Source organism: Rhea americana, unplaced genomic scaffold, assembly GCF_003343005.1.
Source record: "Rhea americana isolate MKP2758 unplaced genomic scaffold, rheAme1 scaffold_18, whole genome shotgun sequence".
In the NCBI taxonomy this organism is placed as follows: Eukaryota; Metazoa; Chordata; class Aves; order Rheiformes; family Rheidae; genus Rhea; species Rhea americana.
The window spans coordinates 7,619,010-7,644,877 of NW_028185927.1; the positions used below are offsets into that span (position 1 = coordinate 7,619,010).

A 25,868-nucleotide genomic window follows, 5' to 3' on the forward strand; every position below is an offset into this window, starting at 1 on the left:
CATGGTGCAGCAGGAGGCGCCCGGTGAGCGCGCGGCGGCGGCCGCCGAGGTGCGGCCGTCGCGGCGGCGCTGGGCCGTCGTGCTGCTCTTCAGCAGCTACTCGCTGTGCAACGCCTTCCAGTGGATCCAGTACAGCAGCATCAACAACGTCTTCACGCGCTTCTACGGCGTGAGCACCTTCGCCATCGACTGGCTCTCCATGAGCTACATGCTCGCCTACATCCCCCTGCTCTTCCCCGTCGCCTGGCTGCTGGACCGGCGCGGCCTGCGCCCCATCGCCCTCGCCGGCTCGGCCCTCAACGCCCTGGGCGCCTGGGTGAAGCTGGGCAGCCTGCGGCCGCAGCTCTTCCCCGTCACCGTCCTGGGGCAGGTCGTCTGCTCCGTGGCGCAGGTCTTCATCCTGGGCATGCCCTCGCGCATCGCCTCCGTCTGGTTCGGCTCCCGCGAGGTCTCCACCGCCTGCTCCGTCGCCGTCTTCGGGAACCAGGTAGCGCCCGGCTCGGGTGGCCGGCGGAGGCCGGGGCCGCCGAGGGGGCGGAGGGACGCGGCCTAGGGGCGGGAGCGGCACTGAACAGCGTCCCTGCCCAGTGCCCCGAGGGAGATGCAGCCGGGACCCGAAGGAGGAGGGATGTGGCCCGGGTTCGGCTGCGAGGTGGCCGGGACACGCAGGGTGAGCAGGACCCAGGTCTACGGACTTGGAAGGAGGATGGCTTTGGGTACGGTCCTGGCTTCGGGCTTTATCTCCTCCGGCGCCTTCCCGGTCGCACGTCTGGCCCCAGGGTATGACGCTGGCGCGGATGGGTGGCCGGAGGGGAAGGGGTGGTGGTGAGGAACGCACTGGAGGCCCAGTGTCTTGCACGCCCCAGASCTGCAGCTGCGTCTGGGTTTGACGGCATGATGTTCTCCTCCTGACACCTGAAAAAAGCACTTGTGACTGGGCCTGGGGAAAAGGGACTTTAGCACTTTTCTACGTCTTTAAAATAAGATATGGAGTTCTCACAAGCAGTTGCTTTGAAAGGAGGCAAATCTTCCATCAAGCAAGGGCAGGGTAAGCTCCCTGGGCACCCTTACGTCAAGGCAGGGCAGCGAGGCCAGTGACCCAGGTTCGTTCAAGCTGTARTGTTCTTTTCTTGTAGCCAGGTAGCACTTGGAGGAGATTTTTTCTTCCGCTGCCTTTGAAAGGATCAGGGAAATTGCTTCTTGACCCTTGTACTGATGATCCCTGTTGCGTGAAGCAGATGATAGAGCAATACTGGTGCAGCTTGGTGCGAAGTAGATAGACTGAGAGCAGTGCAGCACGGTGAAGGGAAGTGAGCGTGGCTCTGACGTTAACACCGAAGGACGGGGAAGGAGACCTTGGCACTAGCTGCAGGGCTGGACCTGTGCCCCTCACTGCTTGCAAGACCCCATTTAYTCCACTAAACAACCCGCCGTGCACTGCCCTGGACCGTCAGCCTGTGGGTGCCTTTTGGGTTTGAGTGGCTTGCAGTTCAGGCAGCTTCTAAAGAACCATTATTCCTTGCAGATAACTTAGTGTGCAGATGGTCAGAGRTCCTCTTTCCCCTCACTCTGGACTCGTGTACTTATTTAGGTACTGCTGGAGCAAGAAATGAATGCTCGGAGATGTTATTGAGGACTTGAAGTTTGTGGAACGGTGTTAAGGAGTAAGGCAGACTGATGTTAATTTTTTGGAAAGAAAAGACATACTTATTTTTCACTGAGTGAATCTAAACTTTCCACTCTTACCTCCCAAGCTAGTGAGCTGTTTTTTATGTGTTTTAAATGAATCTTTAGAGCTTTAGATCAGGAGGCATTTAACTTGGCATGAGCACCCTGCTGATTTAGGAGTAAATAAGTAACTGAGCATTTTGCTGTCAAATTCTTCTTCTTTTTTTTTTTTCCTTAATGTATTCAGGTGGAGTTACTCAACAGTGTGCCTAAGAAATCAAACAATGTATTTTTTAGCCTGTGCTGCCTGTGTGTGTGCCATGCTAATCGTCCTGAAAGGAGTGTGTTAGTCTAACAGTTGTGAAAGGCAAACTTTGGCTAAACTTTTTGTTCCCSACGTTGCTCTGGGTGAACATGACATGAAGTGACATGGCAATAAGACCTCAGTTCAGTATCTACCTTGTTTTGTAAATCCAGACTGTTTCTGGAGGGTCAGAGAAGTCAGAAATGTCAAAGACTGAAGGCAGGACGTACTCCATAGGAAAGGACCTATTCATTTCTTTCTCTTAATCAATAGTCTTGAGGTGCACAATTAAAGTTCATGAAGTATGCATGAAAAATAGCTGCTTTGTTTAGCAGTGGTGTTGAGTAGGGGGAAGAAACAGAGGCTTTCTTTTTTTTCCTGACTCTGTATTTAGAAGACTATATTTTCAAGAGTGCATAATATAGTGGTTTTGTAATTGCAGTATGCCGTTATGGCAAATTATTCCCTACACTTATTCCTGTACAACAGTTTGATTTTTTTTTTTTTCCCCGCTCCCTAGCCATGCTGCTTAGTTACAGTCTGASTTACAGCCTCTCCAGGTGGAAAATCCTATCATGGATATTGCAGGTTGCTGATGTCTGTATCTGGTAGGAAATACAGCCTGTTACATGGAAGAGCAGAGGAGGGCCACCGCTTGTCTGTGTGACATATCTGCCCTCTTCATGCTGCTAGGCACCYTGTAGCCATGGGCAGTGTTGTCCTGAGAGCTGGTTAATGTCTGCTGGAGTGCTGCTGCGCCTGTTGGAGTGATGACTGCTCTGGATGCCACTAGTGCTTGCTGCGTGATAGTACCCTTCAGGTTCAAAGTTAGCCCTGAAGAGTAAATCATTGAATCAGTCGTGCTAGGTGAGGTGTTAAATATCTTAAAAATCCCAGTAGAGAATGTCAGATTCTCCTCGCTTTATTCTGGTCATGTTAYGTTAGCTGTGGTATCTGAAGCCAGCAGAGCAGTTAAGACTGACAGCTCTTGAATAAGTGCTGGAGAGTTTCTGGAAGTGAAGAGTTTGGACACCTGCAGAGGAGACTGTCACGTTCCCTTGCTCATCTACTGTTCGTTTTCATTCCATTTTATGTTTCCTTGTTTTAACAGGAAAATGCAGTGATTGTTCCATTCCTTTTCCATGTCCCTGCAAGGGCAAGTGTGGACAGGATATAGAATGTGGTTCACTTGCAAGTAGATACTTTAATATTAAAATTTTAATGTTATTAAAACATTACTAGCATTTCATTCACTTGAAATATCAAGAAAAACCTATGCAGTACCATTTCCAGAGGTTGAAGTTCCAAGGTAAGGAAATAGTGTTTTGCAGAGTTGACTAATGTCCTTCAGATGTATTTGAATTTCTGGGGAATTTGGCTGATGTACTTCAGAAATCCTGCTATTGGTGGCACTACATCTGTTAAGATATCAACAGTGTTGCTCATGGAGGTATTTACTGCTGGAGAGCTACRTTAAGCCTTGTGCCAAAGGTAGGTGGGACAGAGCAGTTTGCATCAGGGCTGTGCAACTTCTGTTTCAGTGTGTTGATTTATCAGTAGGTGCAATTTTTGGGGTGGTGGTTCTAACCTAGCGGGTTGCARCAAATGGGCTTTAATATTTCTATATCAAAGGGGAAGGCTGTCCCCTCGTTTTTTCCTGGTAGCATGTAGAAGCAGAGGCCTGCAGTGGAAAGAAACATTGCCCTGAGATCTGAGTGTTGTCAGGAATGTGGGCTCCCTAGGGCAGCAGGCTTTGCTCCCTTTCTGAAAATACATGTTTTTTTGTCATTGAGGGTGAACCAGCACAGTGCGGTAAGATGGTGGAACTAAWGTGATGATGGAGATATTTAGTTAATGGGTTAAATTCACGAGGCTTTTTGAAATTTGTAAGCTTCAGCCCGGTGTCCGAATTCCTTGGCTCTCTGCTTCAGCTCCCGTGGCGCGTGCTGGACCGTTGTGCTGGAGCCAGGCTTGTTCGTGCCTGCCTGTCCGGGGAGCACGTCTTGTTGCTGCGCCTCCCCGCTGTCGCCTGATAAACAAGTTGCATCGTCAGCACGGAGAGGTGTGTAACTGTTGTGCTGGGGCACTGGGCGAGCGTTGTGTTCCTGTGACTTTGTATTGCTTTGCCACCTGATTTCTTGATTGCAGTAGACCCCGCGTCTGGCTCTTGCCGTTCTGACGAAAAGGAAACGAGCAGCTGATGGAGTAAAGGTGCAGCAGCAGGGCTGTGGGAGCATCTTTCTGCTGTGATTTTAGCAGTTGAAGGTGTTGATACTTCAGCTTCAGAACGCTTCAGCTTCTTGCTCATCTCTGTGAGGAGAATAACGGGACAGCTTGCTGAGCTTCGGGGGCCTGTCCTCGTTCTGCTGCAGCTGGGCTGCTCCTGCCGTGCCTGGAGTAATTCAGGGCTTCCGCAGCAGAGGCAGCCTGAGGCAGAACTTCTGGGTGCTATCTGGAGACTGTTGGGAGTGCTGGTCTAGCAGTGATTAGCTGATGGTTTTTGAAGTGGAGAGACAGAATGATGGGCTGTGATTGAAGTTCAGGGAAATGCTCTTGTAGGTGTGGTGGTCAYTTGTGAAAAATCAGGTTTGCAACATCTGAATGTGTGCAGCTGCCTCCGTGCTGGCAGGTCAAAATTACGCTGTGCGTGTGCAGCTGTTTGATGCCTCATTGCTGACTCTGTTCTGCACCGCTTGACCTTCCGATATGGCAGAATCTGATAGTCCAAGCGTTGCGGAAATGGAGCTTGTCCTGTGGGATTCCTCTCTCCAAGGAGACTTCCAGATCTCTTTGGCTGTTTTGTCTCAGCTTAGGGTCTCCCCTTCTCTTCAGACGAGATCCAGTCCCTGTTAGAAATGAGGACGGGTGACGGTCAGCCTTGCTTCCCTGCATAACCCGGGCTTGTGTTTCCCAGGGTTTTAGCTGTTAGAGGAGATTTTACCAAAGAACTGAGAGGAGCTGGCAGTGAAAGTGGTTAAAGGGGCACTCTCCAGCTGGTAGTGAAAGTGGTTAAAGSGGCRCTCTCCGRCCCTGGCTCCCTCTCCCTCTCCCTGCCKGCGGGCAGGGCAGGGGCAGGCCGGTCCAGAGCACTGGGATCGCAAGGCGTGCTCCGTGCTCGTGGCCAGCTCCCCGAGGCCCTGGATGCTGGTCAACGCAGGAGGGTGTGCCGACCAGATAGCAACGTGGCTTTCACAGGAATGCGCAAGTTTCTATAAATGGACACTGGAACCTGAAATGAACTTTTTTTACCCGATTCATCTAACGCTCCCTTCCCAGCCACACGCCAAAGGCAGCTCGCCCTTCTCCCTCCCAGGAACAGCTGGCTTTCTGTGGAAGTGGCATGGGAGCTAAATGAAGGACTGCAATGTTTTTGCTGGGTGGGGCTGCCATGTGGGACCCTCAGCACTTGCCCTGTGGGATCCTAAGGGAGTGACAGTGTTTTGTTACTGTATTAGGCCCTTGACCAAGGGATTATTTCCCCACTAAGGACTCCTGCAGCTGCTGAGGTAGCTGTTGGAACTGGACCCCCTCTTCTGCGTTACTGTCTTTATTTCTTGTCTGCTTTTTGCTGTCTTGCATTTCTTCCCCAGAAAACTGGGGGAAGGTGCATTCCGGGCTGAGGGGCGCTGGATGACTTGCACAGAGCAGCGCTCTTCGTCATATGGCATTGCATCATATTAAACAGTACAAGCAGATGATGCCACAAAAGCAGAAGTGTGATGGGGAAYGGAGTTTACTTATGGAAAACCTGTGACTGTGGAACTGCAGTTGAAGAAATGTATTATCTCCAGCATCAGTGGAAGAGGAAAAAAAACCCCAAGCCCTAGCTTGTCTCTTTACAAGGTCAGGATTACAATTTTTCCTCTCATAAATAGAAGCTAAGAACCCCTTAGGTCCTTCCTGCTTCCTAAACCACTCCAAGGAAGATGACTAAGCTGTGGTTTGCAAACATGTTAGTGTGTTAACTTTCTGRCTATCTGGCTTTCAGCAGGCTTTTATGGATTTTAGTATTGCTGTCAGCGGTGCGGAAGAATCATGTTCTGGAGAGCAATGCATATGGAAATACACTGGGTAGGACCTGGCAGCTTTTGCGTTGCACATTTCTTCAGCTGGGAAGCGGCAGTTCTGCTGTAGCCCCTTGCACAGAAAAGCAGCTGGGACCTAYGCTGATAGGAAAGAACTGGGAAGCTGGTGTGTGGTAGGAGTCGTGGGACGTGAGAAGGTGGTGCTACCTGCTCCGCACGTTGTGGTGTGTGTGTGTTTTGGGCTTGATTCAAAGTTCCCCTCCTTCGTATGCGTCACRTAGCAGAAAGGAGCCCTCCTTGATAAGGACTAGCCTGCTACAGCAAGAGGTGCGTTATTCAGATCTGGCCAACTGCAACTTCCCCCTCCACCTGTTTGTCAAATACATGGCGTTTTGCCACTGCAAGTTACATTCCGCATCTTTGCACTGGTTTGTGCTGGTGGATAGCTAACGTGAACTACTACGTGTCACCCTGGTCTGTTTTCAGCTGGTACCGAATGGCCCGGATGTTGCCGTTCTTGCCKTGGGCTTTTTGTATGTAAGCTTTTTGGAGAGACAACCTGTTAATTTGATAAGTTGTGGTGGTTATCTGAGATGGTGGTTACTGGAAAAACATCTGCAGTGTGAAGGTTTGCTCTGTTGGTGTTTTCACTGAAAACCTTTGCGTCTGGRGGGGTAATATTGTCAGGTAAATTCTCATCGTTCTAGTGGGAGTCTGRTAGGACTTGCTTTAAGGTCTTTGTATTTGAAGCCACTTGCACTGGAATTGCCTGTGATTAAAAAAAATCAGAAAAAAAATTTCTACTCTTCTATCTGGAGAGGGACATCTTGAAAATGTGAAGCTCTTCAGGCTTGGACATACCTGGCAAAAAATTATAATTCTTGCAAGGAAGTCAGTGTGAATGGTAGGACTAATTTGTTAAGATARTTACATTATCAATTATTTTCTTCCAGGGTATGGTAGTGTTTCTGGTTGTCCAGAGGATACCTCATCTCCAGTTCCTTGGTGGCACTGATGTGGGGAGTTGAAGGTAGTGTTCTTTGTCAGCAAATGGCTCAAGATTGGTACGGCCTCTTCCCAGCAGTTAAACGAGTATTTCCTCCTCTGTTACTTTCTGGGGCACTGGAGAAGGCGCTGTTAGAACCTGCTCAGTGGGAGGTAGAGGAGTGCTCTAGAGAAAAATGAGTTGATATGACTCTAAAGGACTTCTGGTTTTGCAGGATGTGAGTGGTGTAGTGCACCGTGTTAGGAGGTAAGTCCTTGGCATAACTAAAGAATTGTTTTTATTCACACATTAGAACATTGAATTTGATAAACAAACATTCCTCAAAGAGATCTGCAGGGAGTATTTAGATGCTCCTATTTCCTCTTCTCCAGGCTCGTCTGGGATGGTAGTGGTATGTTCTGTGTGAAAGGCATTTCCAGATCAAAATGAGTTTTGGCTTTGTTAAAAATAACTGGTTTTGGGAGTTGAAAGGTRGAGTAACTGCAGGGGTGCACTGATAAATGAGATGAGCTTTCTTTGCTCTCTGAGAGCTGTTGAAGCCCTTCATTTTTTTCCAAAAGACATTTCTTTGGTAAGGTACAATGCATCAGAACATAGGAGCATCTGGACTGGGTCAGGACAAATTTGTCTGACAGCCACTGAGCCAGTCAGTGGTCAGTGACAGGTGCTAAGGGAAAGATGGTAAGAAGAGAGTGCACCTCCTGCCTCTCAGAAGTCTTAGTCTGGGAACTTCCTGAGATTCTGTGGAGATCATAGTGTCTGAAAAGCCCCTTGTATTAGGTTTATGCACATGCAAAAATCATTCTTTTTATTGTTAACAGTTTCTGCCAGCTTGGCCTACTGATTATGCTGTGTTGTAAGAGCTTTGACCTCATATGTAAAGTTGTTCCTCAGCCCTTTTTTGGCCTGATTATGGTTTTACTTTATCATGGTATGTCTATCTACACTGTCTTCTCTTTTCCTTGCTTGAAAGAATAATATCCAGTTCTTGAGTGTGTGTGTGTGTTTTTTTTTTTTTTTTTTACTTCTAGCTCTCTACACTTATTTGGAGCTTCTGATGCAGAATCTTTATGCAGTCTTAATGCCACTTGCATTAAGAACCTGCTTGGCTGACAAGYGGAGAGCAAGGCAGGTCCCGGTGCCCTCCGTTGTGTGTCTGTACATCTGCCCTCCACACCCATCTATACACAATTTCTTCAGCTTTTCTTTTCTAATATCCTTTTAACAAGCTTCCTTCTTTTCAGGTAGTTCCTTCTTGAGAGTTAAATACACTWAAAAAAAAGGGKKTTTTTTTKGTTTGTTTKTTTTTCTGCTGCAAGGAAGCTGTATTTGAGTACAGTGCAGAACCATTCTGTAGTATTGATCATAGTCATACAGTACTGCTGTAAGCCTCAGTCAAGAATTATACCTCTTCTTAAAGATTCTCTGCAGAAAGGAGTATTTATGGAATCTAAATATGCAGTCTCTGCCTCATGTCCATCACGATGTTTATTTAGCCTGCAAGGGCATTGTTGAAGCTTCTCACTATTGTTCTTCTGCCTTTGCAGCATCTCCCCACCTTGCTGCATTTTTTTTAATACATTTCCCCTGGCTTTTCTGGTTTAGTGGTCTTCCTGTCAATTATTCTCGCTTACTTAAGGAATTTTTTGAGCTTCTGTATTCCTGTTGCTTACTCTTACTTTTCTTTAAGTTAGAGACTCACTCCTCTGTCAATCAATGCATGTACAATTTTTGTGCTGATGTGCTGCTTATCTTCCTTCAGCAGACTCCTAGTATATAAATAGCTAAACTTAAATCAGATGTTTCAATTTTTCCATTTCAAGACTGCATATGTATTTATACCAGCATATTAGCCATTTGCTCTTGGTTTTGTTGTCTGTTCTTGTTTACACTTGACTCTGATGTCATTGTAGGGACTGCTCTTTGACAAAATTCAGGTAGGAAATACATTCTATCCTTTGTTTAACTTCAGCCCAGTCTGATCAGTGCACTCTGGTGTAGATGTTGACTTCCTTGGTACTCTCTAAAAATTCCCCCAAAGCATTCTTCAAATTAAGTGCAGCACTGGTTCCTGAGGAGGAGAGATTTTTGGAGATCAGGACAATGTTGAGTTTCATGTGTGGGCAGATATGCTATGATATCATAGGCTGAATTATGTGCTGAGTTTGGGGAACTAAAGCCTGCTTATAGAGGTCTTGGAGATCTTCCTGCCTGTATGAAGACTGGAAATGCTAATCTGTATGCTGGTGAAAAGGATTGCAATATGAACCCTGATGACTGATGTATGGAGGGTAGCACAGATAGTTGCAGAGCCAATTTTCTTTTTATTTTGCCTTATTTTCCCAGCCCTTATGTGGGAGGTGTAGAGAAGGGAGAAAGGTTATTTTTCCATTGTCCAAGAAACCTTTAAACTTTCCAAATATCCAGCCACACTGTTCTCTGTTGGGGTGATGGTGATCTGGTCAGTGGTGTGCTGAGAACCAAGCTAAAAATCTCCTGAGGAGAGGTAACACATCTGCTGTGTAATGCTCATCATGTAGTCAAGAGCTTGTCTTAGCTGCTGAAAATACTGAGGATAATCCAAGATCTGTGACTATTTCCCAGAAAGTCTTTGGTTTTAGTCAGGCCAAGGGACTTCCTCCTCCTAGGACTGCTAACTTCAGTTGCCCTTAGATACAAAATGTGGCTCCTATTGCTGGGATTTTTTCCCCTAATGGATAAAAGTTTCCCTTTTTTTGGGGGGGTGTGTGTGTGTGTGAAGGGGAATAGTGAGTACAAAATATTCTTTTATGGTTAGAAAGAATGTACTGGTCTTTTGAAAAGACAACACGAGTGTTTAAGAGAGCTGAGTAAATCTGTATCCCTTTAGATAGACAGTAACTATAGAACTTCCCAGAAAAGGCTTTCTGACTGACTTGCAAAATAGATTCTCAGTACCCTTGCTGCTAGGTGCATTAGATCTATCCTTTCTCAAATAGGGAAAACTAGAGAGACCTGAAAGGAGGTCGTCTTGACTGTGGTCCCAGGGAAACCCCTTGGCAGAGATCGAACTAGAGCATGGGTCCCTCCTCCTTTCCTGTACTTGTTTTGCTGTGGTTCAGCAACTTGTACGAATAGCATGTGATTACAGGGACTAAAATGTGTTTATCTACTCATAAAACCACAGCAGAAAGCCCAGAAGCACTAGTGCAGGAGTCCAGTCCCTGATCTTCTGTGTGAGGGCTCTGAATACTCTATGAACCTCTGCTGAATTACTTTCTTCAATCTGTACAAATAAAATTCAAATCAATAAAATTTCCTGTTTACTTCCCTTCATTTGAGAGCATTCAATACTTATCTTAGGCTGGATGAGATCTGGAGTTGGCTGCCATGGCTAGTATTTACTGAGATGCCAAGAGAGTCCAATTCRCTCGGTGGAGAGTGGAAGATATGGCACCTCCGACATTCAGGATGAGCGGGAGCTGCAGACAAGTCTGGAGCAAGGGCTGGCAGGTTGGGCGCTGTGCGTTAGTGTTGGCTCCCCAGCTGCAGGTACGCTGCTCTTCGTGTTTAAGTGCTGTCTTTGATTTGACTGGTTCCCAGATAAGTGGGAAGGCATTGAAACCAAAACAACCCTAAACTTATTATTTTTTTGGAAACAAAGTACAAGTTGGGAGGCTTTCAGTGCATCCAGCTGGATCTCTACCAGTGGCAGGAGATTAGTTTGTGGGCAGGATATAACATCTCAGGTACTGGGCTGAGTTCAAGCTGAGAAGCGTTTTTTTACCATAACATTGTATACAGCCAGAGGCTACAGGCAGCGAATTTACCTTCTCCCTCCAGTGTTTCTCTAAGAATAAAACCGTGATAAGACAAAGGAACAATTTCCAGGAAGGGGTTTATAGCCCTTGTTTGGGAAAGGGTGGATGGAACCTGATTGCCCTTGRTACGTAAGGCCTGGTTGGACTCTTCCCCTGAACAGGAAGGAGCAATGCTGAGAAGGTTTTCCTCAAAGCTTGGAACCTTTGGCAATGCTGCGAAACTGGTTCTGAAGCCTCGTGTGGCCATGTCCTGGGCTGAGCAGGCAAACTGGAGCAACAAGGCCAACSTTTCCCACAAGCCAGCCAAGATGAGCTTACTACAGAGACAAATAGGCKTTTGCCCTGTAGGTATGTTCCCTGTGAGCATCTGGGTTTGCTGTAGTTGCCTTTTCTGTGAAACTACAGGCTTATTTCTGTTGTGYGGAGAATTAGGAGGTGTTGTAAATTAATGAAGATCAGAGCATAAAGCCTTTAAGCAAACTGATCGTTGTGCTTGCTGGAAGAAGGTGAGTCTTTCAGGCGAGCAGGCAGTGCGGATGAGGAGGAGGTAACTCCCACGTTGTAGTGGGGGCTTGGTGATAGGCCACGTCAGAACAAAGCCGGGCTCTGGCAAGTTCAGTCCTGCGTCTGTGGTGCTCTGTGGACGTCAGGAAGGCTTGAGCAACCTTGCTAGTGAACGGTTATGGGACACAGTGGTCTCTGAAGTTTCCTCTTAACCTCCTCCAATCCCTGACTTACTGCAGGGGACAGCACGACTTGTTTGTCTTCATTTGTCTGTCACTCTATGCCTGAATGTTATTCTCATTCCTRTAAGTGCCCTGAACTGGCATGGAAGATCTATAATCTCCTGGTGACTATTTCCACTGGGTTCCTGTGATGTTCTAGTGCTGAGAATAAGCTCAACACTGATGTCTGTTGCTATCCCAGTGTCCCCATGGAAGGTACTGTCTGACACCAGAAGAGATGGCCAGAAATGTTTAAAGGCTACTTGTTTATAAGCTAAATAGGATCTCCAGGTCTAGCGGATAGCTCTTTTTGAATTATAAGCATTCTCAAAAAATCACCAGCTCTGAGACAAGCAACAGCTGAGCTCCAGTATGGCTCTTTCTCTGCTTCCTAGAGGGCTGGAAGTGCTGAGAAAGGCCAGAGGAGCAGGTAGATATACTGCTTGGAAGCTAAATGGTGATTGCAACACAGCTGCAAATAGTAAAACACAGAGAAAAACATGGCTTTTGTAGGCCTCCTCCTCTCTTTAGAGTACTCTCAAATGCACAGAGTACCCTCCAACTTTATGAAAGGAGAAATGTGCTCCTAAGCACCAAAGCAGCCATTTTGTTTTATTTCCCCCCCCCTCCTTTGAGGATGGCGCTGAAGGTCTGTGCCACTGTTTGTCCCACTTGTCAGTGTGGCAAAGCCTGTATTGCTGCAGCACCCTGTTCTTCTGGAAAAGTTGCTATGAAGAGCTCTAATGTACTCACTAAAGCATGTGTGCTGCCCCCRGCTTGTACTGGTGCCTAGGGTTATTYCTCCCTAGGTGCAGGACTCTGCACTTGCCCTTGTTGAACCTCATGAGGTTCCTCTCYRCCCARCTCTCCAGSCTGTCCAGGTCTCTCTGAACGGCAGCACAGCCCYAAGGTGTATCAGCCACTCCTCCCAGCTTGGGAGCAGGCAGTCTTTATGCCAGGCCTTACACTCGTCTGTCTGGTAGGTAAATCAGTTCAACTCATCAACCTAGCAAGAAAGTGTGTTGTTATTTTCCTGGTTTCTTTTTCTACCATTTTTAATGAGCCAAATCAGATTACCAATTGATCAGACCAGCACCAGAGCAGATGCAAAATCAGCACTGAGATGTGTGTATAGACAAGAACGTGTGCATGGAAGGGCAGAGGAAGCAAGACCTCCACTTTGCAGGAGGCAAATGTTAATTTTCCTCAAGCCTGTTATAAAACTTTGCCTTGAATATCCTGGCAATTCTCAGCTCTTACAGCCTACTAGTGATGGGTATTTGGCTTTTATCTCTAACTTATTGGGATGTTAAGGAGATTGAACTTGGAGTAGGCTCAGATGAGCTCTTACTGTGTGAGTTGGGGTTGCATCAAGGGGCAGAGTTCTGAGGTGGTTGCAGTTCTCCAACTCATGTCTCTGTGTTTGTCCCCTTTCTCTCCCGCTCAGCTTGGCATTGCTCTGGGCTTTCTGGTCCCTCCAGTTCTGGTTCCCAACGTGGAAGATGAGGAGAAACTGGCCTACCACATCAGCATCATGTTCTTCATGACAGCAGGTGTGGCAACCGCCCTCTTCATCCTAGTTGTCATAGGTAAGGAAGTGGAAGCATACATATGAAACTAAGTGGAGCTGAGAACGTCAGCCTGTGTGTGAGGGGCCTTTGTGCTAGGGAACGGGCCAGGGGAAATCATCTGGGGATGTGTCCCAGCACACAGCTGTTTATGTTGTGTAAGACTGCATTTTGCTGCTCCCAGCCCTTAATGAAAGGCACATGTATGAGGGATGCAGAGTGGTGAGTGAGWTTACCAAATCTTTTGTAGTATCCTTTGCTGATGTAAAACTGACATGAGTAAATCCTTTGAAAGCTAGCCTTGGAAACCTTTCCAGGGTCATAGACTTCTTGCCTGCAAACAGGGTGCTGGTTCTTGGGTCATGCTTTGGGCTGATTAGCTCTTAAAGGTAAAGAAAAGGAGGCARGTTATATGGCATCACAGGAACATACTGTTCCCAGGAGAAAGAAAAAGGAAAACAGTTCTGAGTGAAGAGAAGAAAGCATTATGGGCAGTAGTAGGATACYAGAGATGTGATTCTGCCACTCAGCACATGAAGTGGAAGCCAGATCTTTGGCATGACAGATTGGTATACTCACCAGAGGGCAGGGCCAGTCTGCTCAACTCTAATTTTTTTCATAGGCCTCTTGCTAGCTTGTTCATATCATCTGGTGGCTGAGTCAGATGGAAACTTTTAAAGATTCTGAGGCAGGGAATAGATGAGGTACAAGAGTGGCTGTCTAGTATCTAGTGCAGCAGCATCACCTATTATTGGGATTCCTGAATGGTACTGTAATGCTAATTAGAGACAGCAGAGAGCTTGGCCAGACTGGGAAGAGCCAGGTCTGAAATAAAAGCTGGCATAGGTCAGTGCTCTCTAAGCACTGGGCACTGGAGGGCACTGGGCCACCTTTGTCTGCTTGCTTTTCACATTCCCGTTTATATCTCCAGACACTGCAACTGGTAGTCCATTTTCATACAGATCAAAGCATTATTAGTCTTGCAAACACTTGTGCTGCTACCAGAAACTGACGACACAAAATGCTAATTGAAGGCAAGATGCTTTCCCAGTTATTGCTGGAGGGACCCTGTTCTCTCCTGCTCCTGGGTATGTTTGTGCACCGAGATTAAAGTTTAAGAATGGTGGTGTTTTATACACTTGGTCCTACTAGCATAGTCTCTCGCATGGTTCCGCTCCAGGTGTGCCCAGGCTCCCTGGTGCACTGTTAAAGGTCTGTTCTGTGTGTTTCCAGTCTTCAGAGAGAAGCCTCCACACCCTCCAAGCCGAGCTCAGGCCTTGATCCAGTCAAGACCGCCAGAGGAGTATTCCTATGTGCAATCAATCCTCCGCCTGCTCCGCAATATCAACTTTATGCTGCTTGTGGTCACTTACGGTAAGGTCCAGCCGTTCCTCTATGCAGTGATCATGGCCAGACATGCTTAGCTTCTCCCTCGCTTTCTGTGCTGTGCCAGTATGGTAACTGGCCTGAGTTGTTCCAGGGAAACATAAGATAGGCTGTGCTGCCACAGACCAGGGGTCCTTCTAGCCCAGTAATCAATCCAGCACTGGCCATAAGTAAATGCCTAGGGAAGAACAAAAACAGGGCAAGCGTATASAGGGCATATGCACTGCGTATTATTCTCCCAGCTTCTAACCATTTTCTCTTCAGGGGATTTCCTCTGCTTGTTGTATCTTTTTTAGTAAGCTGGTAAAGTTGCAATGGACTAATCAAAGTTTTTATCTAAGAAAGATATAGACCTGTGTCTGAGTGCAATTCACTGTGCTGTTGGAAGATGGAACAAAAGATGTTAAACTTCTCWWGAGAAGTGTGTGATGCCAGGCATCYCAGTGGAGGTGATGTGTGYGTAGGTACACAAACTGCATTGTCTTCTTTGAAAATCCCCATGGCAAATGGAAGGGAGGATTYGAGACCAGCTGGGTTTGCTGCTTGCTTCTTTCTTCAACAGTCTTGGTCTGCCTCTCTGAGGGCAGTGTGATGTGTTGGATCAGTTCCTGATTCTTAATCGTCACACAGAGAAATGTTTTTAAGCTTTTTTTTTTTCTTTAGCTGAGACAGGGAAAACCTTTGCTGCCTATGCCCCTAATAGGCTGTACTGTAGCCAGATAGTCTGCAGGGAGTTCTGTCCCTACTTCCTATGTGCTTGCTGTGGAAGCTCCTCAGGAGAAATAGTGGCTGAAGTTCTGAAGTTCTGCCATTCTGCCAGCRGCTTGCCTGAAGAAGCATGTGGGTGAGTAGTGAGGTTGGAAAAAGTGAGATCATGGCTTTGTACCTGCTGAGGGTGCTAATGGTCTTCAGAATTATCGAAATCCCTTCACAGTGCATTAGTGTCCTAGGAATGGTGACCCTCTTGGATCACCCTCAAACTCTGCTGTTTTGCATTACAGTTGCTGTTTTTTTTTTCCAGCACCTGATGCCCTTTGAGAAAGTGGAGATAGAAAAAAAATTGTCAGAGGCAGACAGTTGGACCTTGTCATCTGCTCTTTTCGTGCTTATGAGTCAGGATAAAGAAAGGGGCAGACATTGATTGTCATAGGGGTAAGCAAGTCCTGGAGCAGAAAAGAGAGMTCTCAGTATGAAGAGCGTGTTTAAAATCTGATCTCCCTGGGACAAGTCCTTTCTGGCAGTTGCAAAGGGTTCTGGAAAAGCTATTTAGCAACTGATAATTCAGCCCCTCTTCTTTTTAGTCTGTGTGTTTATTCTGYTCCTCTTTGTGCCAGCCTCATGTCAGTCTCCAGCTTGACTTTTCAGGCCTCTGGCAGCAAAGATGGTGACTGACACTCAGGGAACAAAGCAATGAAACCTTTTTTTTTCCCTCTCTCTCTAGTCTAGCTTTATAATGGGGACAGCTTTTCCTACTCAAGTTGAAAGCTRTGTTGACCAAGACTGAAGAAATCTGCAGACACGTGTGCAACTGAATCATCCTCCCCAGCTAACATAAAGATATCTGCAGTTCCTCTTAGCTTTTTTATTAGTGGAGTGAGTGTCAGCAGCAGAGAGGRGAAAAACTGCTGCTAGTTCATTTTCCTTGGCTGTAGAGAGAGTGGAGGCCCTCAAATAAGGCCAGGTCAGAAAAGGTCTGCAGTCTTCTAAGGTAAAAWGGTATTGCCAACAGTTGCCAACTCTTACTGTGATAAGGCTTGCAGTGCTGGAAACATTGGTGGCACTGAGTCTGTGTTAACGTTAGCAAGCTGTTTCTTAGGAAAACCTTCGTGCTGCCTTTTCCCTAAAGCTTCTGGCATTGCTTCAGTAAAGCTGAGGCATGATACAGARTAAGCATTTATTAATAAACTCTGAATTTATGGAGTTGGGCTCTGTACTGGAGCTACATGTTGCTACAGAGAGGCAGCAGGGAAGAAGTGGTAAAGCCTCCGAAAGAGTGGTGAAGTGGGAGTGGTGAGTGGGCTCCAAGGAGGCAGCATTTGGTGAGATGAGGGAGCAGKGAGGAGGAGGAGGAGGCAGGACAGTGAGATCTCCATAAGGAACTATTGTCCTGGAGGATGATGAACATGAGKAAGAGGAATATGAGCTGTTCCACAGGCAGGAAATAGATGCTTAGCTACAGGAGACCTGGGTTCTAGCCCAAGCCTTAATAAGGGCTCGTTTTGGAGCCATGGGCAGTAATCTTCCCCTTTCTGGCCTCTCTAAAATGGAAGGGACACAATAGAGGAGGTCTYGAAGATTTTCTTAGGCAGCACACTGCAAGCACGCTGTGGTAACTAAATAATGAATCAGGTGAGGCTGGACACTTGGATAGCCTATTCCCAACTACTAGTACTGTTTTTACCATCTGTATGGGTAAATGGGCATAGCCTCAGTGGAAACATCCCTTGCCTGTTTTACAGGCATTCAAACAGCTGGCCGTMATTCATGGGGAAATTTCACTGAGCAACTGTGACATATGAAACGCCTATAACTTTTGCTAGCCCTCACAAATGCAAATCTGGCACATTGTGTTGATTCTTAGAATATTTTGTCTGACTCTGGTGCCAGGTGCTGCTGCCAACTCTGCATCTCTTTCTGCCCAGCTTGGGAGCAGGGGCCCTTGTTTTTCCTGGAAATTGCATGCAGCACAGAGCCTTTGTGGAGCTGGCGTGCTGACAGCAGGCTCAGCTGCCACAGCAGAGTCTGGCTGTCCCCACAAATCTGTCTTCTTGGCTGGATGAGAAGCAGGGAAACACAGRTGACTGGTCTATGTTTATGTCCAGCTTTGAGGTGAAACAGTAGTGGGTAGAGGAATGTACTATCTCACTTTCCCACGTCCTGGCACTGCAGTTTGTGGAGTGTCTCTACTCCTTCAGGGTGCTCCAGAGATGGAGTTGGGGCAAAGCCTAGTTAGGGYCTTCTAGGCTGCCTTGCTGTAGCGAACTGTTGGGAAGAGCAATCTTGCAAGCCTACGAGGCTTCTGAGGGTTGTTCTCTCTCCTCTCAGGCTGCAGGCCCTGCTTGAGTTCCAGGCCTTGCTGGGTGGCTTTTGGAAAGGACACAGATTCCTCTGCAGAGTGTGTTACTCAGCTTATCAGCCTCTCTTGTTCCCTCCTGGCACATGCCTTCAGGCCAGGGACTGTTGCGGTAGGCAATGGGCTTGTGGAATCGCTTGCTAAGTTCTTCATCTGTAGCTCTGTGCACATTGCCGTGAGGCGGTTGAGCAAGCTCCGCTTAGTGTTATTGGGGATGGCATGTGAAGGAAGTGTGATCTCCCCTCCAGCTGTCAATCTTGCTCCCTTTTGCAGTGTTTTTGAGCTGTCTAAGGCAATGGCTGCCCACTGTCCCACTGGAGGAATAGGCTAGGTGCAGGACTGCTCAGGGCTTCAGACATACAGGAGGCTTCTCTCTGAGCGGGGATTAGAGCTCAGGGTTTTGTTCCCTCTGTCAAGGCTAGACTGCTAGACTGCACTTCTGTATCATGTACTGAGATGTTTTTGCTTTTAGCTGAATTTGAAGGAGGAAAAGTGGGAAGTGGAAACTTGACATGTCAGCTGGGCTGTAGAATTTCAGGCATCTSAGCCAGTTTTTAATAAGCACATGCCTCCTTCCAGAGCCTGCAGATGTATGGGCTGCCAGTGGTGAAATCTCCCTCCCCACCCAGGATCACTGAAGCCTTAAAGAGGAAACCAACTGCAAATGTAAATGACTTTCTGAGAAGAAAGTTGAGCTGACTGCTACGGGCCTCATCCACCTGGGTATGGTTTCTCAGTACCACCCACGGGAAGAGGGTAGCCATTGCAGTGCTGCTGCTCTAGCCCCCTCGTGGATGTTCTCATCTATTATAAGCAAAACTTCTTGTTTGTGCCTCTCGAGAAGAAACTTAACCAAAGTTGCATATACACTGGAACAGTGTCTGACAGGGGCTTGACCAGTATCGCCCCAACGGTTTCCATTTTCACCTTGGGTGATACTGAGAAACCTTCACCAGGTGGCTGAGGCCTGTAACAGTCAATCTAACTTCCCTTTCAGAAAGCTAATTACTTTCACAGTTGTGTGGTATTTTTTTGTTCAGGCTTCAGTGATATCCTGTAAAAGGCAAGACATTTCCCATGCAGACACACACCAGGTGCCTCGTGGAAGTGCCGTCTGTACTCCATCAGCTCTGCTCCTACTTGCCTTCTGGTGTCTCTTGGCTTGGAAGGACATTCTTTACTGGCTGTCAGGAGGGAGAGTGCTGTCAGGCTCTTTTTGGGAGAAAGTCTCCCAGGTCAATGGGACTGGTGTTATTTAAGTCCCTGGCCCTTATTAGAGGTGTGATGCTGAGGCAGGTGCTTTGTAACCTTTTTTTTTTTTTTTTTTCTTGGCTGGCGTGGAGGAGAAAACTGCATCTCTAAAGATGGATCTGGCTGTGTGAGGGAAGGGCTAAGACCCCATGTAGGTCCTATGAAACCTTTTGGTCCTAGAAATGTGCACAGCCTTTGCTCTAGTGCTTCAGGTTAGAACAATCCTGAGACTGCAGGCTGCTTCCTCCTGTGTGCTGAAATCTAGCTGTCCTTGGTCTGTATTTATTCCAGTAAGCTGTRGTCAGCCGGGCTGACTGGCTGTCCTGATACTCTGCAGCCTTGTTTGGGATCACTGCTCCCAAAGATCTCGCTTCATTTTTACCCTTTCACTATTACTTCAGCAGGAGAGTAGCAGGCTCTGAATGTGCTGCATTTTTGTCCCCTCCATAGGTTTGAATGCAGGGTGCTTCTACTCCCTGTCCACTCTGCTGAACCGCATGGTGATCCACCACTACCCAGTAAGTGCCTTGACCCTCAGGGCCCTCTACTCACTGTTGTCCAGAGCCAGCTGCCAAAGGAGAATCTGTGAGAAATGTGATGCTACAGTGCTTCTGGCTGGCTCTGRCACAACTTGGCTGGCTGGCTAGAGAGCTCTGGTTTTCTTTGGTCTCTGTAGCATCCCATGCAAGAGCTTGTGAGCAAAGACAGCTCCTCTGTAACTGAAGAGACAGTGTTTTCCTTTGAGAAATTATCCAGCCTCTGCCCTGTCCCTGGCAGTGATTCCTGCTGGGGTGTTTGTGTCTGGGGACTGCCCCACACTAGCACTCTTGTAGCAGGAGGGTGGGATCCAACTGCAGCTGAGCTTCTGTAGTGCTTGCTGCTGGGGCTGAGTGCCAGTGAGCTCGCTCCCATGCCACCTTGTAGTTGGTCCAGTGTTTCCTAGTAGATCTGATATAAATCTTGATCACAGGCAGCAAGTTTTGTAGGATTTATGCGAACTCCTCTCAGAAGTGCCTTTTCACATTGGGTTCACATTTCTCCTGGACTGACTCAGTTAAAATGCCACACTATTCTTTGAAGGCTGGAATAGGATGCTGCATTGACTCATATTTAGCCCAAAAGGTCCTTGCAGACTCTAGTTTTGGTTAGCATGTTACTGGGAGGAGACATGTATGGGGGGAGGCAGCTTTGGTGTCTCTTCTCGTCCGAGTTCTCTGCACTTTGCTTGTTGTTGGCTATGAYTTGGCTCCTGCGTGTTTGTGTGTGTGTGTATGTCTTATCACAGGGGGAGGAGGTGAATGCTGGCAGGATTGGACTCACCATTGTACTGTCGGGCATGGTTGGGGCCCTCATCTCCGGCATCTGGTTGGATAGAACCAAAACCTACAAGTAAGTCCCTTGYTTGCCTCTCTGCCCCCAGCGACTATGCTCTGCCTCTGTACTGTGTGAGGAACAAGTCTGCGCAGATGCAACTGTGCTGTCTGGGAATKAATTGCTGGGAGGGATTTGCAGGGAAAAAAAAAAGGTTATTCTGAACCCAGATAATCTAATGTGAAACTTGGAATGGTGTGTTAGTCTGCACAAGGCCAATACAAGGTCCGTTACTGGTGCTTCCTATTCCTGGCATGTTTGTGGACTGGTGGAGTTCGCTCATCAAGGTGTGTGTGCTTGGCTCTTTCTGCTGCCTATTTGGCTGGTTTTTGGATTGGCCTGGGATGAGAGTTTGAGTGTTTGCGTGCAGACTCCCCCTGTGTCACATGGATATGAATTTAGCTATTCTGGCTGGGGTTGCTTAGAGGCAGCTGAGATGGGATCTCAGGAGGGGGGCCTGGAGAGGGGTAGAGAAGAGATGGAGCAGCCTGTCTGAGCAGGGAAGGCATAGGCTGCCCAGGAGCGATCYCTGAGGCTTGGCTGGCAGGTAACARGGTTTGCCTGGGCTGCTCAAGTGGATTGGCACTTTTTTTCCTGGCAGACAGAGCATGGCAGACTTCCTGGTGTGACTGTTCCTGTTGTGACCTTCCCTCGTCAAGGTGGCCATGAGAGCAGTGTGTTGTCGTGTCCTGGGGTGGCCCTGGCTAGGTCCTTGCCTGCCACTAGCGTAAGGAGGGGAGAGATGGCCCAGCAGCTGCTTTGTCAGGGCTGAGGGAGTTCTTGGCACAAGCAAGATCAAGACTAGGCCGTTTCTCTGCCCTTACAAGCTAGCTTCTGTGAATCTTTGTCCTACTTAATGAAAGCACCATTGAATCTGGTGCCCAGAGGCATTCAGTGTGTGTGGTGGTGTATTCAGGGCAGAGGCAAAGGGTGGGGCTGGGTGATGTGGCTTTGCAGATTGCAGGTTGGCAAAGCAGATCTGGACAGCACACCCTGCCGCCTGCAGGGAGGCAACCAAGGGTCCCTGGGGTCCTGCAGCTCTGCAAGCCCCCAGGCTCGTATCTCCCTGACAAAACTGGGACCTTGCCCASTAGACCTTTGTAGGGGGTCCTGGTGGATGGAGAGTGCCTGTGCTGTCTTACGGGGGGATCCGCATTAACAGGTTTTCACTCTGCCCGCTGGCTTTGAGCACRGTGCTGCTGTCTGAGCAGCTCGGGGAAGGTAGGGCTTTACAGCRGGAGCAAGTGATGTGTTGGCAGCTTTGTCTGAAGTGTGAGGGCAGCTTCAATGTCCTTTCCTTCCAGAAGCTTTTCACCTGGGAATCCCCTCTGCCTTTACCCTAGCTGCTAGCTTGGGCCAGAGAAGCACCGTCTCACTGTGGGTATTTAGGTGAATCTGACTAACTGGGCTTGCAGCGTCTGAAGAGACCTCTGGTCCTAGCTGTCAAGTACAGAGATCATAAAAAGGGAGGAAGTGGCCTTTTCTGACGAGACAGAATGGTAGATGAGGGCTCCYGAGGAGCTGAGGAACTGGAGCAGATGACTGATACAGAGACCAGCAGGTTGCTTGCTGCTCTTTCTAGATCGTTGCATGCAGGTGAGTGTTTCTCTTTTGGCAGCTCTGAGAAATGGAAACACAGCTGCTCTGAACTGCAGTAGCTAACTGCAATGCGACATGTGTCTTTCCGACCTGGGGGCTAGTGGTAAGGTGGCCTTGCCTGGCACTGCTAGGGCAGGTGGTCTTCGTGGCTCTCCCTGAGTCGAGCTAGGCTGCAGCACAGGGGCTCGAGAGCTCCGTGGCTCACTAGCCAAAGCTGGGACTTGCAACTTGGCAGCACTGGGGAAAAAAAGTCCTGGGTTTGTTCCAAGACCCCTGTTTGCTTGAAGGGATCAAGTAGACGGACAGCTCAGACAAGAGCTGGCTGAGTGTACAGAAATGGGTTATACCACCCATTGAATTAGCCCCAAATATCTCCTGGAGTATGTAGGGTAAGATACAGCCTTATATGAGGAAAAACTCTGCTAAGAATTTCTTCTCCRTTGCAGCCCATGATGTGAATTTCTATGGAACTAGCAAAATTTCTCTGAATGCTATAGAATCTTTATTTAGTCTCATTTAAAAGTCTATTTAAAAAACTATCAGAATGCCAGATGTTCTAGATAGGTATCCTCCCCCTTCCCTTCACCACACAGATAGTATCAGGGATGTAATGGTAAGCACATGAAAATCAGAAAGAAAAGATATCAAGTCCTTTTTTTAGTCAGCTTGGGGGGGGGGGAGAGAGACAGGCTGATGAACAGAATCCAGCTGTGATTGAGGGGAGCAGGGGGAGGTTAATAACAAGGAATTGCAGAGCTCTGTATGTGTGTTTGATTTTTCTTTTTTTACTGTCCCATCAGCAGTTCCTTGAAAGGATGAGGCTGTGCTAAGTCAAGTTTTCCCCATCTGTTGTGCTTGGGCATCAGATGGCCTCATATTCTTGCAACTTATTTGGCAGACAAATCCCTGCAGCAGCCSCTGCACTGTTCTTTTTGGAATTGACAGGTACATATTTGGCCAGGACAAATACATGGGCTGTGTCGTGATGGGAGAGCTGTCCCAGAACTCGGGCTGCCTTTGGTGGCAGGGTTTGCTGACAGCAAGCCATCTATTTAAAACACCACAGTTTTGACWTGAAGTTAAATGAGACTGACTGTACATCTTTGAGTTCCTGCCTGAGAGGAAAGGTGGTGACAGCGGGAGGCTACTGATTTGCATTGGGTGTCTTGGTATTTATAGGGGAGTCCAGCCTGGAATCGGGGATCTAGGAACTGGATTAATCAGCACTTTGAATACGCTTTGCTTTCAAGGGCGGTGTTCAGATGGCCAAGGGCCGAGCTGCTTCCAGACAGTTGCGTTCTGCTGTCGTCTCCGTACTCAGAGATCCGAGATGCCCATCTCTCTCCACTGGCCAGACACAGGACCTTAAGTGCTGTTTTAAACTKAAGTGTGTATGGCCCCCAAGTGTATTTAAAATTTGGGAGAGGGAGGGAAAATGTGGGTGGTGGAGAACGGGGCACTCGGGCCTTTCATGCTAGAAGAAGGCTGTCGGCCTGGCCTGGCCTGAGCTTTAGGCCTTCTTGTTGCAGCCTTTTCCAAGCTAGTCCCTGTGTGGTGCGTATGCTTTCACTCTGTTCTGCCGTGTCTCCTCTTTCATAAACACTTTACCAAGGTTGTCCTCTTCTGTGACCTTCATACAGAAGGACGGTGACGGAATACTGACCGCAGAAGGCTGTGGGRCGTGAAGACCAAACTAGCCCTCTCCGATTCTTCCCTTTTCTAGAACACGAAAACCTCAGTGTCTTCGACAGTGAGATCCTTATGGGAGTGTGGGGACAAGGCTTTTATTCGGGGTTTCGTGCAGCCTGGAACATGCTGTCCTCAATGGTAAAGCCCAYGAAGGCCGTCTGTCACCCCAGCCTATATAGCAGAGAGCGCTGGAGCTGCATGTGACATCCCAGTGAGCAGCTAAAGCTGTGGCACCTGGCTGTGGCCTCCCACCCGCCCCCTTCTTCATGTGTTGCTTTTTGTTCAGACCCTCTTCCTTCAGATGTTGCTTGGCTCTAGTGTTTWCCCAGCTCTGCTTCCCTGTGAGCCTGGTCCTGTCCCTTTTGCCTTTCCTTGCCCAAGTGATCTTGTGGGCCACTGCTGGCCCTGGCCCTGGCCTCGGCCCTGGCCCTGTCTGTTCCTTGCTCTAGAGCTTCCTCTGGAGTTGGCTGGACAGCGTGGGTTGTGCTCTCCATTTCAGTCCTGTTCCCTGCGGATGCTATCCCTGGCTGGCTTTCTTCTCCGAGGTCCCTTTCTCACAGTCCTTTGTGCAAGCTCTTTAATCTGCCTCTTAAAGGAGTAGGGAATGTGACTGGGGCAGATGAATGTCAGGGCAGCTTAAGTTCACTCAGGTGACAAGTGTGTTGGCTCCTTCACAGATCTCCCTCTGGCTCTGCTGCAGAGACTTGGCAGCTGGTGCCCCGGTAGCGCTGCCTCCACGTTGGTGCTCTGGGCTCCTTTCCCAGACCTAGAGCACAGAGATAGTTTAACCTCTGTTGTCCTAAGGTGATACAGCAGGATGTGTAACTTCGACCATGCACTCTACACACTCAGTGCCCTTCCAGGGAGACTGACTGTACATGTTCCAGTAGCGATAACCTAACAAGGACTTATAATTATCAGCCCTGACAAGTTGCCTAAAGCACCAGGATTTTGTGCAAATGCCCTCTGTGAATCTGTTTCTCCTTCATGTTTTTCTATTCCTGTAAGATTTATATGGTTATGATAAGAGGACTTTRAAGCAAAAGCAGGCATTCTTCCGTGCTCTGGTGTCCCTAGGACCACTGTCCTCTGACTAATGAGTATGGAGCACCCTTCCACATTTGTTTTTCCTCCCACAGGAGTTTCTTGCCTCATCCTGCCCATGCCCCAGTAGGTACCTGCGTCTTAGTCAAACCCTTTGCTTGAATGCAAAATTTGGGGTCTTACTTGGACGGTTGGGCACTAAATCTTTTTTTGTCATCAATGGTACTCTCACAGGAGCAGGTGCTAGCTAAAGTYGGGTTTAGCAGAAGTCTACCTGTGTGCTCGAGGCTGTTTCATGCAGCAGAAGCTGCATCCAGCGCTGTCTGTACATGCCCTGGGTAGAGGCCCTGCTTTAGAGCGCTCGCTGGAGTCTGTCTGCAGTGCTCAAGCCTGCAGTTCTTGTTCTTTCACAAGGGCCTATCAGTTTGTTTCGTCTTACTGGAACCTAATGATTGAGCGAAGTGGATCAGCGAGGAAGTTTGCTTTCTCCTCGAGCAATCTAATGCGCAGCAGATGTGGTACGCATGGCAAGGTAGAGTAGCACTCTCAATTTCCCCCCCCCCCCACCTAATCCTGCAATTCCAATGGAAAGCACCATTTGCTTTAACCTGCAAGAGTGGCCTGCTTGTCAGCCAGTTTGCTCTAGTTCTCAGTGGGAGATTGCATGTTCTGGGAACTTCTCTGTTGCAACTTGGCTAATGACGTGGCCTCAATGTGAAGTAAGGTCCTGACCACATCTGGTCACTAACTCAGTTATCTTTGCCCTGAAGATGAGGAGCCAAGGCACAAGTGTAGGCAGCTGTGAAGGTGGAGTAATTCAGATGCAAACTCCCTTAAATATTTGAACCATAAACCCAGGGAATGGGACAAGACTTTGTGGGACTACCCTGAGAACTCTGCACTGAGACCAAAACTAACAGGAGATTGGAGGGAAAACAAAAATACCTATCTCCAGACACGTATCAAGTGTCCTCGCTGGCAGAAACTAAGCTTTTCAGGATCACAGCTGCTTCATGGAGGCCTGTACTGTGTAGCRTGTATTTTAGCACTGATTTCTGTGTAGTTTGGTGATGCCTTTCTGTGGAAGCAGCATCCAGTTCAAACTTGGTCTGTGCAGCCCAGGGAGCTGGAGAGGAGAACCTTGAGTTTCTTCCCCAGTGAGCTCTTTTCCTCCAGGGCTGTTCTGTGCCAGGGGATGGGAGGAATGAGAACTCGGGGGAGACATCTAAGGAACCGGTACGGAATAGAGAGAGGCTTTTACTGCCTCTCCTTCACCACTTTCTTAGGCTGCTCTCCAGCTCCTCTGTTGGTCAGTCCTTCGTCTCATCTCCTTTAGCCTCCAGACCATATGCCAGTCTT

General features: G+C 48.0%; 1 protein-coding gene across 1 annotated transcript in view; it reads left to right on the top strand.

Annotated features, from left to right (window-relative positions):
- Window position 1: 1 nt before the first annotated feature.
- Window positions 2-25,868, top strand: part of FLVCR2 (FLVCR choline and putative heme transporter 2) — a 37,665-nt gene continuing 11,798 nt past the window's right edge. Inside the window, exons 1-5 of the mRNA XM_085301771.1 lie at window positions 2-487; window positions 12,976-13,117; window positions 14,330-14,470; window positions 19,257-19,324; window positions 20,092-20,195. Coding sequence (XP_085157897.1) covers window positions 2-487; window positions 12,976-13,117; window positions 14,330-14,470; window positions 19,257-19,324; window positions 20,092-20,195 — 941 coding nt within the window. The remainder of the gene's footprint in view (window positions 488-12,975; window positions 13,118-14,329; window positions 14,471-19,256; window positions 19,325-20,091; window positions 20,196-25,868) is intronic.